This window comes from Vigna umbellata, chromosome 7 (assembly GCF_029865625.1).
Source record: "Vigna umbellata cultivar VRB3 chromosome 7, Vumbellata_1.0, whole genome shotgun sequence".
Taxonomy (NCBI): domain Eukaryota; kingdom Viridiplantae; phylum Streptophyta; class Magnoliopsida; order Fabales; family Fabaceae; genus Vigna; species Vigna umbellata.
Window position 1 is genome coordinate 33722016 of NC_142171.1, and position 16449 is coordinate 33738464.

At 35.3% G+C, this 16449-nt stretch overlaps 1 protein-coding gene across 1 annotated transcript; it reads left to right on the forward strand.

The window, feature by feature from the left end:
• The first annotated feature begins 1602 nt into the window (after positions 1-1602).
• Positions 1603-5610, forward strand: LOC148195805 (receptor-like protein EIX1). Its single transcript, XM_088094874.1, has 2 exons — positions 1603-4897; positions 5319-5610. Exon 1 carries the CDS (start codon positions 1715-1717, stop codon positions 4892-4894), a length of 3180 nt encoding a protein of 1059 aa, XP_087951000.1. The 5' UTR covers positions 1603-1714; the 3' UTR covers positions 4895-4897; positions 5319-5610.
• The last annotated feature ends 10839 nt before the right edge of the window (positions 5611-16449 follow it).

Here is a 16449-nt window from a genome sequence, read left to right on the forward strand (position 1 = left end):
AAAGTGAAAACCTCAATAACTAATGTTAATGATTATTTTATATTTTAATTTACAAATCAATTATAATAATTTATTAATAATAAAAGTTATTTTATTTAACAATAATTTTAATTGATAAAATAAAATTTAATTTAGTCAATATAAATTCTAATTATTTTTGTTTGTCTCTAAACGTAGTTATATATAATATATATATATATATATATATATATATATATATATATATATATATATATATATATATATATATATATATATAACTATTTTCTTATACTAGTCAAAGTTCTAATTCCACTTAGACTATGAAATAATACACATAATGTGAATTTAGTGTAGTTTTTATTCATGTCCCTAGTTTTCTACCTTCCAAAGTAAGTTAGAAAAACCAGAAAAACAACAACATCCATGTCGGACATTTGATCAATACATGATGTGCTCTTTTTTGTTTTATATATTTGTTGTTGTCCATCAACGTAATAGACGTATGAATAAATTAATATATATACTCTTAAAATTAAATTAAAACTAGTTTAATTTAATTCATAGTTGTCTTAAATAAATTGGTTTTCACATTCACCAATAAATAAATAAATTATTATTTTTTGCATAATTCTGAGAGTCTGGAATTGTCACTGAAATCAAAATATCATATAAATTAAAAAAGAAAATAGTAGAAAAAGAGAACTAAGAAATTAATCAGTTGATCTAAATTAGCAAAAAGTAAATCTAAGAAAATAAAACTAAGAAGACAAGTTAAATCTAAATTGAAGTAACCTCAGAAATTAAGGTATCTCACAATAGCAAAGTAAAAGACAATGTAATGGATGCTCCGCAACCGCAATACTAAAATACTAAAGATAATATATATATATATATATATATATATATATATATATATATATATATATATATATATATATATATATATATATATATAATTTTACTATATAATTGAAATATATTAAGTCGTTTCCGATAATAAAATACTAAATTATATATTATTACTAATTTTTATTTTAAAATTTAGAGAACCTCAGTCTCATTCTTTTTATTAAACAATCTTAATATTTTATGCATGTGCACACAATTTCAAACTAGTCTTTTTTATCATTTTTCTTTATTTGGTCGGTTTAATCGCCATCTCTCAATCTACATTCCTTAATTTATAAATTTATATTTCAAAAAAAGTCAACTATTTGAAATAAACTTATGACAATTTTGGATTGTTTGTTGTATATCAATACTAGTGAGAAATATTTTTTTAACTCAAATTTTTCTACACAAAAATAAACACTTATTTTATTAATGCGTAGATATAGTTTTAATTTAAAATAATCAAACTATCTAAGTTGGAAGCAGTCTACACTGTATGCTAAAATAACAATTATTTTTCAAATATGTGACTTACGTTTATTTATTATTAATTTTATTTTATGAAATCAACTTTTGAGAGTATAAATGAAGCCATGGAGCATTTTCTAGCAATATACTACTTTTGTTTATTCTCCTCTCGGTTAATATTATTTGATATCAGAAAAGCATCATGACTGCTTATTTTCTGAAATCGTTTTATGTTTTTCTGCTGCTTTCTTTGCTTGCCTCAGGAATTAGTGTGAAGTTGAAGAACTCAAGTGAAAGTGGTGAAGCAAAGTGCACAGAGAGGGAGAGGCAAACACTCCTCAACTTCAAAGAAGGTCTCATAGATAACTTTGGCATGCTCTCCACTTGGACCAATAATACAGATTGCTGCAAATGGAAACGCATTCAATGCAACCATGGTCATGTGCAACTGCTTGATCTTCATGGAAACTACCACTATAGACCGTATTTGAGAGGTGCAATCAATGTCACTTCATTCATTCACTTGCCATTTATTCAACATCTAGATCTCAGCGGTAATTATTTTGCACTGAGTTACATCCCAGAGTTAATGGGCTCCATCACCAACTTAAGATATCTCGATCTCTCCCGTTCTGATTTTGCGGGGAGGATTCCTTCAACACTTGGAAATCTCTTACAACTACGCTATCTAGATCTTGGGAAAAATCTTCTTTGGGGAAAAATTCCCATTGAGATAGGGAATCTGAAACACTTACAATATCTCGATCTTGGACTATTCTATCTTTCCGGAAAAATCCCATCTCAAATTGGAAACCTCAGAAAGCTACAACATCTGAGTCTAGGAAATAATATTTCAAAATCCCTTTCTGGAGCAATCCCTTTTCGCATAGGGAATCTTCCATTATTGCATACTCTCCGACTAGTTGGCAATTTTGATGTACAAGCTGAAGATGCAAAATGGCTGTCTACTCTCCATTCCTTAAGCATTCTAGAGCTGAGTTCATTGCATAGTCTAAAATCCTCTCACCAGTGGCTACAAACTATCGGTAAAATCATTCCAAACTTAACAGAGTTGAGACTAGTTGATTGTAATCTTTTGAATAGTGATATTCAATCTTTGTTCCATTCTCACTCTTCAAATAATTACACCTCTCTTACCATACTAGATTTGTCTTCTAATATGTTGTCACCATCAATACTTCAATTCGTGTCTAACTTTAGCCTTCATCTTCAAGAGCTTTATCTTTCTCACAATAATATAACCCTGTCACCTTCTCTGTGCTCAAATTTTCCATCTCTTAAGGTCCTCGATCTCTCTTACAATAATCTTGCATCATCAATGTTTCGAGCTAGTTTTAATATCAGCTCCAAACTACAAGAGCTTTATCTTGAAAATTGCAGTCTTATGGATGGAAATTTCCTTCTTTCATCTACTTCTACAATGAATTCTTTGTCCTCACTGATCTTCCTTGATCTCTCCAATAACTTACTAAAATCATCTCCAGTGTTTTACTGGCTGTTTAACTTGACCACCAATCTGCATTTCATTGACCTTGATGATAACTTGTTAGAAGGTCCAATTCCAGATGAATTTGGGAAAGCGATGAACTCTCTTGAATATCTTTCTCTCTGCAATAACAAACTCCAAGGCAAGGTTCCGTCTTTCTTTGGGAGCATGTGCAGATTACAAATATTAGACCTCTCAAATAACAGGTTAAATGGTAAATTTCCGAGCTTCACTCAAAATTCTTCACGGTGCAGTAGACACATAGTTCGCGAATTGAACTTATCTTATAACCAAATTACTGGTAGGATACCCGAGAGCATCAGACTGCTATCTGAGTTGGAAATATTATCATTGCAGGGGAATTCTTTAGGGGGTGATGTAACTGAATCTCATCTTTCCAATTTTTCCAAATTATTCTTCTTAGACTTGTCGTATAACTCATTAACTGTAAAATTTGGCTCTAGTTGGGTTCCTCCTTTTCAATTAACGTATTTGTTTCTTGCATCTTGCAAGGTAGGACCGAGTTTTCCTCGTTGGATCCAGACTCAAAATTCCTTAATCCAACTAGATATATCTGATAATGGGCTGAATGATCTCGTACCGGACTCCTTTTGGACCAAGTTGCGAATTCTGTACACTTTAAATATGTCTCACAATAATCTCATCGGTTCAATTCCTAATATGAAATTGAAGCTTCCTTTCAGACCAGATATAAATTTAAATTCAAATAGATTTGAGGGAAAAGTTCCATCTTTTTTGCTACAAGCTTCCGAGTTGTTACTCTCTGCAAATAAATTTTCGGATTTATTTTCAGCCTTATGTGGAAACGTCACAGCTACAAACTTGGCCACTTTAGATTTATCAGCTAATCAAATAAAGGGACAACTCCCAGATTGTTGGAAATATGTACACCGAATGTTGTTTCTTGATTTAAGCAACAATCAATTATCAGGGAAGATTCCTATCTCCATGGGAACCCTTGTGGAATTGGAAGCTTTGGTTTTACGAAACAATAGTTTAATGGGTGAATTGCCTTCGTCTTTGAAGAATTGCAACAATTTAATTATGCTTGATGTGAGTGAGAATATGCTATCCGGTCGAATACCATCATGGGTTGGAGAAAGCATGCAACAATTGATAATCTTGATCATGCGAGGGAATCACTTCTCTGGAAATCTTCCCTTTCATCTATGTTACTTGAAGCGTATTCAATTGTTGGATCTTTCCAGGAATAAGTTTTCAGAAGGCATTCCAACGTGCTTGAATAAGTTTAAAGCATTGTCTGAAGAAAACATCGACAGAACTGAGATTGAGAGTCGTATTCATTGGTACAATACTACTTATTATGAAAATTATAGTGTTTACACTGGTAGTTCTTATGCGCTTCAAGTAACATGGATGTGGAAAGGTGCGGATCGCAGCTTCATACGTCCCGAATTGAATCTTCAGAGCATTGATCTCTCATGTAACAATTTAACAGGTGAAATACCAAAAGAGATTACATACATGCACGGTTTAGTTTCTTTGAATTTATCAAGAAACCATTTGAGTGGAGAAATTCCTTCGGAGATTGGGAATTTAAGGTCACTAGACTCCCTTGACCTATCAAGAAATCATTTGTCTGGAAAAATTCCTCCCACTCTTTGCAATATTGATCGTCTTGCCATGTTAGACTTATCAAACAACAATATCAGTGGAAGAATCCCATGGGGAAGACAGTTGCAAACCTTTGATTTCTCTAGTTTTGAAGGAAATGTTGATCTTTGTGGGAAACCGCTTGAAAAAAGTTGTCCTGGAGACGAGACAGTGACAAAGACTAATGGAGCAGAAGTCGATGATAAGGATGATAATTCAGTTTTTTATGGAGCATTATACATGAGCTTGGGGGTAGGATTCTTCACAGGCTTTTGGGGCTTATTAGGTTCATTACTTCTTTGGCAACCTTGTAGAATTGCTTATCTGAGGTTCTTGAACAGATTTACAGACTATCTACTTTTAATGGTTGCATTGAACATAGTAAAGTGCCAAAGATGGCTCAAAGACTAGCAGGTATATGTTTATAATAAGGTCTTTCTTTGAATTTCGTAATTTTCATTTCTCTGCTTCAGTTACGAAAATCAATAACTAGTTTTACTATTGAAAGGAGAATGCCTGTCTCTAAACAAATGTAAATATTGGCTTGGGATTAATGTAATTTTAGGAATTTAATTATTTAATAATTCTTTATCCTAGCTTACAGTGGCTCCAAAAGTACTTTTTCATTATATGTGTCTCTCTTAGCTACAGATATATTTTCATCAATTTTATTCATGACTTGGTAGTTAGTTCCTTCTACAAGAAATTAGTTTTGTTTTTGTTGCTGTAAAGAAATTATATATAGTATGCTCTGTTTTGAAATTTTGGGTTTTTAATTGAATTCTCCTATTCATTACCAATGTCTCTCATATGAATTTTACCTCAAAATTTGCAGTTTAGAGTTTCGAGACTTCGTTCTGAGATGAAAGCATGATGGATTATTGGGAGTGTAACATTTGAAGCGTTGAAGTTGGTAGTGACAAGTTGTATTTCAAAGTAATGATTTGAAAAATGAATGTTTGATGAAGCTTAATTACATATTTCTCCTATCGAAGGGCTTGTAATAGAAACCTGAGCAGCTTCATAACTCGCTCACTGGAATTTGCTTATCTTTTATTAGGATTGAATCAATCGATCAATTGTTCAAATTAGGATTTAATATATACAGAACTATGATTTTTAGATTATTTTATTCTTTGAAATTTTGGATTGTTCTGTTTTATGTTTTTTGATTTTGTTTTTAGTATCTCAATTTGTTTTTCAACTTTCTTTTAATATTTTCAATCTCTAAATTCTCAATTTTAATTTAATCCTAAATATTTAAAAACAATTGAATATGTGTCTTTTGGGAATTGATCAAAATTATACTTTATATTATAAAATATATAGAACCATATTTTTTTTTATTCTGGGACTTTGCTACTAAATAAAATGTTTTGGAAATTTTAGAGGAACTCCATCTTCTAAATCATTTTCTTGTTTTCCAATGTCTAACATCTGTCATTTTCTATCCCATAAAATCAATTCAAGTAGATCCATAAACAGGTCTTTCAACCATTTCCATTTTTTAAAAGTGTCTAGCATGCTTCATTTCTAACCCACAAAATATTCTGAAAGAGCAAAGGCTACTGTTTTCTGCACCCCTTATTTTCTCGCTGCTTCTCATAATTTTGAAATACCAATTACACCAGAAAATAAAAAAAGTAGTGTTTTTTTTTTTCAATTTAAATTTTAGTTGTACAATCCATAAATCTTTCAAATTATACAATTCAGAAATAGAAAATATTATATTTTTATGCTTTAAAAGGTTCGATCTAGAATGTAAAATTAGAATTCCTAAATATACATTTGAAAATATAAATTTTATCATATATTTTAGAGTTTACAATCTCAAAATTATAAAATTATAAAATTTGTATTTTGGATTATAGATATATGAATTTTACAATCCATTCAAAATTATACAATTAAGAATATAAAATTTTACATTACAAATTATATAATCTAAAATATATATATAATCCAAAATAGTAATTTTTACAATATCTTCGGAATTATACATATCATAACACATTTTACAATGCCGAACATAAAAATTTCCATTTGATTACATTTCATAATTATTGGTCATTTAAACAATTGGTTAAACTCTCATTTCTCAGTTTTTGACTGAAATTGATGCAAAGGTGAATTTGAATTCAAATTGAATGAATTTGATATGCAGAACTTAGTATAAACAAGTGAATCCTTGATTAGTTTGTGATGCTTTAGCTATAGTCTCGCGACTAACAGACTGATAATCAAAGGGGCAATCGTGTTTGCAAAATAGCAGTGCATTCAACAAAAGAGGTTCTCACATTTGAACACGTCTCTGGCAAGTAGCAATTCTGCTGGGACCTGCCCATGCCCCTGTTCTTGGATCTAGCTATACATAGTTTTTCTAAAGCTTCTATAAAGATTCTCGGTAGTTGTTACATGTTCCAATGATGTCTCCCATTCACAAAAGAACAAAGCTTCCATGAATGAAGATGAAGACTCAAGAAGAAGAAGAGACAGTAACCCAAACAATCTCTCTCCAACCCTTAGACAATTTCTAGTGATGATAATCAAAGAAAATATTAATCTTATATTTATAGGCTTCAAGCCCACAAAACCTATTAATCATCCATTAATATGATATATTTTAAGGCCATATAACATGTTAATTATCCATTTATATCATATATTCGCATTTGATATGACTATTAAACTCATTAATTAGCCAGTAATGCTTTCCAACCTGTCTGCTAAGCATGGCTTCGTTCGACCCGTCGGTAGCTTCCACCGCAAACTGGTCAATAGCCTGTTAGATAACTCCTCCTGAGCTGATCGGTACAGGAGTTGAGGACAACTGCGAAGGGGTTTTAAATATGTCGAACAATTTGAAATTGGCGGGAAAGAATGATCACCGAATGTGGGATCAGGGGATTTGAGGCGATTGAATTCGAAAGGTCGAGCCTCCCTAGCCCTCCGATTTAATGATAATGAATGGCTAGGATTAGAGTTTGGAAACCTCTTTTTTAGGCTATAAATAGAGCATGGGACCATCGTCTTCTTCACGCCTTCGTCTACACTCTCTTTCTTCTGAACTAGAAATCTTCTCAAGTAATCATGTCTTCTTCCACACAATCGAACAATGAAGCCGGTGAGGGTCAAGGGTATGCTGATGATGCTGCTAAGTTGTCTTCGTTAGTGGGATCTTCTATTCTGGGTTTCGGCAGCGAAAGAAACGAACAAGAAAGAGCTTCTGAGGAAGGAGAAGTAGAAATGGAAGTTGATGCTGCGAGGTAATGGATTGACGTTGCCCCCCCCCCTACATGTCGTCGTTGGGTATGACTGGCTCCTCATGAGATAGGTTTATACGCCCCCTACTTCACTACCAGTGACTCATTGTAGTCTGTAAAATGGGCAAGGGGGTATGCCACGAGCGGGAAGGCTACGACACAGATTTCTTTTACGTGTACGTCACCTTGTTTCATGATCTGGGCATTCGGGTTCCCTTTTCGGAGTTTCGGATGGGCGTGCTTCGAGCCTTAAACGTGGCTCCGACTCAGCTTCATCCAAACGGATGGGCTTACTTGCAAGCGTTTTCTGTGGTTTGCACCGCTCTGGCCTTGATGCCTATACCCACCTCCTTTCTTTATTTTTTCCATGGTTTGCCTCATTCAAATAAATCGTGGATAACCCTCGCTCCTGTAAAGGATAAGTAATTATTCACTTTGTTTAATACATCTTACAAGGATTTCAAGACCAATTTCTTTCAAATAGCTATAAAGGACTCCTGCCAGTCCAACTTTTATATGGAGAATGATCAGTGCTAACACTTCGGCAAGTCTACCGAATCGTATCAAGTAATAATAAATGGTAAGACCAAGTATTGTTTCCCTAGAGACTCACGGCTTAGACATTCATGTGGCTTCTTGATTAATTACGACTTGTAAACAAAATCATAGTGTTTATAATGTAGAAAATAAATATGAATGCAAGTGTTGATCAATTGACTTGAAGAATGCAAAGGTGATTGATATAAAATATGGAATGATTATGTTGTTGGGATTTCCGACTTATCCTATCCACTCTCATGTATTTATGAATTCATCTTCTTCATTAATGTTAATGCCACTTTCTAATTTACCTTAAACCCGATGTCTCGGTGAAGGAAGTCTACTCTTAATTACTAGTTCACAATGTCTTGTATCGCCAACAATTAATTATGCATTACATTCACACAAAAGCTTAAAGGCAACCAACCCTCCTATCCCTATGTCTAGGTAATATTGCTTTTGGAAGAATTTCCCCAGTTCTAGATTTTCCCATATGTGTCCATATTGACAAAATCAATAATCATGCAATTGAATGAGTTAAACAAAGCATGCATAGAGCGTAGAGGAAAAACCCTAATAATTAATGAAGTAAAGCATTTATAATATAAATCAATTCAATACATGAGAGTTTCAAAGGATTACATCGTTTCCCCAACAACAATGGAGGTTTAGTTCACTATAGACATGGTGAAACTAGATAAAAATATGGAAAAGAATGAAAGATAAAACCCGAAAAGTTGAAGATCGGAGCTTCTGCATCTAAAATCCGCCTGTAAGGGGTAAAAAGAGTGTTTTTGCACCTCCTTCTGTCCAAAGATATGAACCCTAAGTCATCCAAAACCTTAAATAGAGTGCAGAAAAAGTCCAACCCCACGAGACTAGCGCTCAGCGCCCCACTTATGGCGCTCAGCTGTAGCCGCGACACCCAAGCGTGAAACAGTGCTTTCAAAACCAAATCGGCGCTCAACGGTGGCGCCTAAGCGTGAAATAGTGGTTGCACTTCCAGATTGGCGCTCAATGCCCCCAAATGACGCTCAACGCTATCTACGATTCTTCTATGTGCCACTTTTCCAGGCTTTCATGACTCCAGCTCCTTGCTACTTCAACTTCTTCATCCAATTCATCTTAAATCCTATCAAAACAAGGAAAAACAAGCATAAACCCAATAATACCACCTTCAACTCTCTTATTCGCACAACTTAAGCAAAAACATGATTTCAGGCTAGTTTCTAAGTCATAAAGGGTGTTTTTAATATCAAAATTAAGTATAAAAATAACGATTTTTCAATCGTTATCACAACCCTAAACTTAGAACTTTGCTTGTCCTCAAGCAAACAAAATGTAACTTAGTCTTCCATTAATCAATACAATGGTTCAACACATTCAAAAACTCTTTCTTCCAAGACAAGTAATTACTCAAATCAACTCATCAAATAGAATTCAGTCAAGATGTACACATTGCCTTGATTAAAATCACTCATCATGATGTTCACATAATCACATAATATCCAACAGATGCTATTTTGATGAATGATCAATTAACTAAGCATAGATGTAATCATGTATTCATGAAACTATTCCTTACCAGAAAAAATGTTTCACTCAATCACCAAGGTGTATATAGAGGTCACTCCTTCACTCTACTTATCCCAATGTCACATAGAACAAAATTGCCTTTCATTTCACACAATCAATCATACTTACAGACAAGTATCATCACAAGGACTTTCCATGGCTTGTAACGTGGCTGGGCTGAGAAGAAAAATTGGTTTTTCAAGATCACATAATCCTTGAGTTAAGAGAATCATTCATAAATGTATCATTCAAGTACAATCTCTCTTTAGACAACCCAATCTCACTCATTCCCAACTTTCCCCTTTTTGCATTGAGCTTTTCTTTCTTTGCATTTTATTTTCTTTTCTTTTTTCATACTTGCTAAACACTTAGCTCAATGCTTTGCATTACTTTCTTTTTCAATTCTCCCAATCAACCCCAAACTTGAACCTTTATCAATACCACATTATGATTCTCAACTTAACTCAAAGTAAAGATTTTCACAAAAGATCTGTTTAAGGCTTGAGGTTCAAAAAGGGTAGAACACTTCGTGCTCTCTTTCATTTGGGCTAAAATCATGCATTGGCTAAGAAAAATGGGTAATAAAAAATGGCCTTGATCATATGACATAAGCAAGCAAGTAGTTCAATCATAGAAACCTGGGCAAAATCATTCGTGCTTTCAAAAGAATAGCAATCATTCAACAAATACTCTAGAGTTCAAAACCTCACACAAGCTAATTCAATGTTCCCCATACACCAAATACACATCCTGCTTAACATCATAATCACAATCATAATATCATGCATTTGTTCACACAGTTTGTGAACAACCACCTGTATATCAGCATCTTGTGCAACATCTTAACTTCAATCAATATCAAAGCATCATCAAGCAATACTCATCACATGCAAATCAATATCAAACCATCACATCAGATGTAGGTCTCAAACTTAGTACATCAACACCTATTCTAAAACCAAAGCAACATAAAGTTCAAAAACAAAGATAAGAAACATCATGTTCTACTGCAAATAACATTCATTCATAAATGCTATCATCATCAATCTGAGTCCTCCTCCTCCTCATCATCTTCCTCTTCTTCATCACCATCTTCATAATCATCATTTTCATCATCATCTTCCATGGCTGAAGTTTCAGCTGCTCTAGCTCCACTAGCCTGTGCCTGATCCTCTGGCCATCCCACCACAGTGTTAAACTCATCCATCGTCCACGGCCGGCTAGGGGGTGTATCATACAACCCTATAATTATCTCTGCAGTGGCCACCTACCCTCTATGCAATTCCTGCATCCTAGACTGCATCAGGGACATATACATATCCCTAATATGAAAAGGTTGTGCATCTTGAGGGTGTTCATGTGTTGGTGGTGGTCCCCTCTTGTTAACTCTAGGAGGATGTGGTGATGGCACTTGCTGGGCTGCCTCATCCATCATGCAATACTGGCTATAATAGGAAACATCAATCTCCTTCCTTAGTCGCTCCATCGGCGGTGTGGAAGTATTCACCCCAACTAACTTACAAAGATGTGTGATCAAAGATGGATGCCCCAGAGGTGCTTTGTTGTTCACACAACTGGCACAAGTCTGAATCTCATTTTCTATGACCTGCCCAATATTAATATTCAGCCCTTTTAGAACACAATAAGGAAGATTTCCCTATCAACAGTAATATCAGGCTGAGCGTCATTTGGGGGTGTTGAGCGCCAATCTGGAACTGCAACCACTATTTCACACTTCGGCACCACCACTGAGCGCCAGTCTGGAAGTGCGACCACTGTTCCACGCCTAGGCGCCACCGCTGAGCGCCAATTTGGTTTTGAAAGCACTGTTTCACGCTTGGGTGCCACCGTTGAGCGTCATTTAAGTGCCGCAGCTACCGCTGAGCGCCACAAGTGGGGCTAAGCGCCAGACTCTTGGGCTTGGACTTTTTCTGCACTCTATTTAAGGTTTTGGATGACTTAGGGTTCATATCATTGGACAGAAGGAGGCACAAACAACTGGAACATTCAACAATTAAGAACCTACAATGCAACTAGAACAAAGATAACTTCAAACAACTGGGTTGCCTCCCAGGTAGCGCTTGTTTAACATCATGAGCCTGACCCATGAATCCTCCAACATCCTTCAATAGATGCATATCTTTCTCACCAACACCCATCAGTAAGTGTATATCAGCATAGTATGCTTCAGTAGATACTTTATTACCTAGCATCCATCAGTAGAGGCTATGCCAAAACAGTCTCATAACAAAATAAAACAATGTTCCAAAGTTTCAAATTACATCACCAAAATAAACAAACTCAAAGAAATTAATGTCTTTAAATCACTGGGGTGCCTCCTAGTAAGCGCTCTTTTAACGTCATTTGCTTGACCTAATAAAGCTCAAGTTCCATCTTTAGTGTTGGTGTTCTTCTTGCTTTCATCACACCAACTCATCAATTGCTTTCGGTCCACCTTCTTGACTCTTCTTGAATATGGAGCTTCAATATCTATCACTCCATTCTCTTTAAATCTTTCACAACCCACAACTTGCTCTTGAATCTTACAGGTGTGCCAAGTTTGAATTGTGCATCCACCAAGTCATCATGAACCATCCTTCCTTTGTCATCTTTTTCTTCTTCCCTAACCTGTCACAAAAAACAATTTTTACCTTTGATGACCGGCTGGACAACTTTAGGGCTAATCACTGGTGCATCCTTACATGCAACTTTATGATTAGTCTTCCTCTCTTGAATCTGCTGCTCAGCTTTGAAGACATTAAAGATAACCTTTTCCTCTCGGTCTTGAAGCACTATCATCCCATCATCCACATTGATGATTACCTTTGCCGTTTTCATAAACGGTCTTCCAAGAATAATTGGGATCTTCTCATCTTCCTCCATCTCCATTACCACAAAATCCACCTGAAATTTAAGCTTCTCTATACAAACCACAACATCTTTCGCTACACCATAGGGTTTCTTGGAAGATCCATCCGCCATGACCAAAGTCACCTTTGTTGGCTTGACTTCAAGATCACCATTCCTTTCAAGCATCGATAAAGGCATCAAATTAATGCTTGACCATAAATTAATAAAGGCTTTGCTTATATTCACCTTCCCAATAACGCAAGGAATAGTAAAACTTCCTAGATCTTTCACTTTTGGAGGAAGTGGTTTCTCCAAAGTAACACTGCAATTTCCCTGTTCATCCATAATCTCCTCTTCTAAGTATTTATTTTCTATGAGGAATTGCTTCATGTGCTTAGCATAAGCAGGAATTTACTGCAATGCTTCGGTCAAAGGTATAGTAATCTCCAATTTCCTGAAGATCTCCTTAAAACGCTCATATTGTCTCTCTTTCTCTATCTTTTTACTCCCTTTAGGATAAGGAAGAAATTTTTCAATTTTCTCACAATTTTTCTCTCCCCTCTTCTTTTCTTTTTCTTTCGTCTCAACCTCACATATTCTCTCTTCTCTTTCTTCTCTTTTTCCTTACTCATCATCTATGCTCACAATAGCTTTACACTCTTCCTTAGGGTTAACCTCAGTGTTGGCCCCAAATTGCTTTTCCGCTTTATCTTCCATCTTCTTGGCCAGTTGGCCAACCTTCATCTCCAAATTTCTTATAGCAGCTTTAGTGCTCTTGTGATTGGAGATAGTCACCTGCATAAATTGTTGAAGAGTGTCTTCTAGCTTTGTTGATCTCTCATTTAATGCAGATACTTGTTGCCATAGTGATGGTTGATTTTGTGGTCTATTAATTTGTCCTGCTTGTCCATTTTGACCTTGACCCATGCTTGGGTGAGGTTTCCACCCTTGGTTGAAGTTCCCTTGGCGGTATTGGAATTGATTGCCCATAAAATTGACGTCTTCTAGGGCTTCTACTTGAAAAGCACATTGACCATTGATATGGTCACCACCACACAATTCACAGACTTGTTGTTAAACCTGTGACACGTTCTTCAGCTGCTTTGGCAACTGAGCGAGTGTCTTTGTCAAATTCTCCAATTGTTGAGTTATAATTTTATTTTGTGCAAGCAAGGCATCCTGAGACTGTAATTGTAGAACTCCCTTCTGTTGAGGTGGAGCTCCTCTTTCACTATGCATCTCGTTATCATTAGTAGCCATGTTGTCTGTCAATTCAAAAGCTTCCTCTAGAGTTTTACACTTGATATTACCTCTAGCTGAGGCATCTAGCATCAATTTGGTTTGTGAACCAAGACCTCCAAGAAAAAAATGACTACTGTTGCTTCATCAAAATCATGAGTGGGCATCTTTCTCAACAAGCTTTTGTATCTATCCCATGATTGTCCTAACGTCTCCTCCATACCTTAACTGAAAGAAGAAATTTCTTGCTTCCCCTTGTTGATTTTTGACTATGGGAAGTACTTGTTCAGAAATTTCGAAACCACACCTTCCCATTCAGTAAAGCTATCCTCCAAGAAAGAATTCAACCATAGCTTAACATTGCCTCCCAATGAAAAAGGAAATAAACTAAGCTTTATAGCGTCATCCGACACACCATTGATCTTTACAGTGTTGCAAATCTCGTTGAATGTAGTCAAATGCTCATATGGACTTTCATGAGATAGTCCATTAAATTGGTTGCTCTTCACCAATTGTATCAACTCCGATTTCACCTTCATGTTTGCAGCATTGACCCTCGGCATTGCAATGCTGTTAAAGTGATGAGGGCCAACAACAGTGGTGTAATCCACCAGAGTGCGTCTACCATTATTTTCTACCGCCATCTCTTCAGTACTCTAGTCAGATCTTTGTGGTGAGAGTTGTAAAAGTGTCTATGGAGAAGGAAATAATTCTCTAGATGTTCGAATTCTCCTTCTCCTTCTACTCTCGTCCAATCCTTCAAGAAGAGGTTTCGTTGGTTTCTTGCTTCTAGTTCGAATTATATCCTAAAAAGAACTTTAAAAAAAAAAAGAAAAATCAAGCCAAAACTAATCATTGATCACACGAATAGAACAGTTAAACCACGACTCCCCGACAACGGCGCAAAACTTGTTAACACTTCGGCAAGTGTACCGAATCGTATCAAGTAATAATATATGGTAATACCAAGTATCGTTTCCATAGAGACTCACGACCTAGACATTCATGTGGCTTCTTGATTAATTATGACTTGTAAACAAAATCATAGTGTTTATAATGTAGAAAATAAATATGAATGCAAGTGTTGATCAATTGACTTGAAGAATGCAAAGGTGATTGATATAAAATATGGAATGATTATGTTGTTGGGGTTTCCGACTTATCCTATCCTCTCTCATGTATTTATGAATTCATCTTCTTCATTAATGTTAATGCCATGTCTAATTTACCTTAAACCTGATGTCTCGGTGAAGAAAGCCATCTCTTAATTACTAATTCACAATGTCTTGTATCCCAAGGAATTAATTAATGCATTTCATTCGCACAGAAGCTTAAAGACAACCAACCCTCCCATCCCTATGTCTAGGTAATATTGCTTTTGGGAGAATTTCCCCGGTTCTAGATTTTCCCATATGTGTCCATATTGACAAAATCAATAATCATGCAATTCAATGAGTTAAACAAAGCATGCATAGAGTGTAGAGGAAAAACCCTAACAATTAATGAAGTAAAGCATTTATAATATAAATCAATTCAATACATGAGAGTTTCAAAGGATTACATCGTTTCCCCAACAACAATGGAGGTTTAGTTCACCATAGACATGGTGAAACTAGATGAAAATATGGAAAAGATTGAAAAATAAAACCCTAAAAGTTGAAGATCGGAGCTTCTGCATCCAAAATCCGCCTCCAAGGGGTGAAAAGAGTGTTTTTGCGCGTCCTTCTGTCCAAGTATATGAACCCTAAGTCATCCTAAACCTTAAATAGAGTGCAGACAAAGTCCAAGCCACGAGACTAGCGCTCAGCGATAGCTGCGACAGTCATATGACACTCAGCGGTGGCGCCCAAGCGTGAAACAGTGCTTTTGAAAACCAAATTGGCGCTCAGCGGTGGCGCCGAGGCGTGAAACTTCTGATCAATAACTTTTGTGAAAAGAGGTGATGGAGAGGAAATGATTTTGGTGACAAAATCCAAGGAATTTGTGTGTATCAATAGGTGAGTGCTTGTCACTAGTAAGAAAAAGAAATATGTTTTCATAAAATATACATTCCTTGATAGAAAATTTCCCTAGAGTTGAAATCTAACAAAAGGTAGCCTTTCACTCCTTTTTTTAAAACCAAGTAAAACACATTTTCTTGCACGAGGTTGAAATTTTGTTCTATGAGCTTAAAGAGTTGAAGCATAGCAAAGTGAGCCAAAAACTCGTAAGTAAGTAATGTTAGGCTTAACATTGTGTAACAGTTGAGATGGAGAAAAATATGCCAAAACATTGGAAGATAAAATATTAATGAGTTGCACAGCATAACGAACAACAAAAGAGTAGAAAATTATGGGCAAATGGGATTGAAACATTAAAGATCTAGTAACATTGAGAATGTGTTGATGTTTTTTTCTCAACAACTCCATTTTATTGAGGTGTTTCAACACAAGATAATTGATGTTGTATCCCTTTTTGTCTATAAAAATCTGTCATTGCAAACTCATTACCATTAAAGAA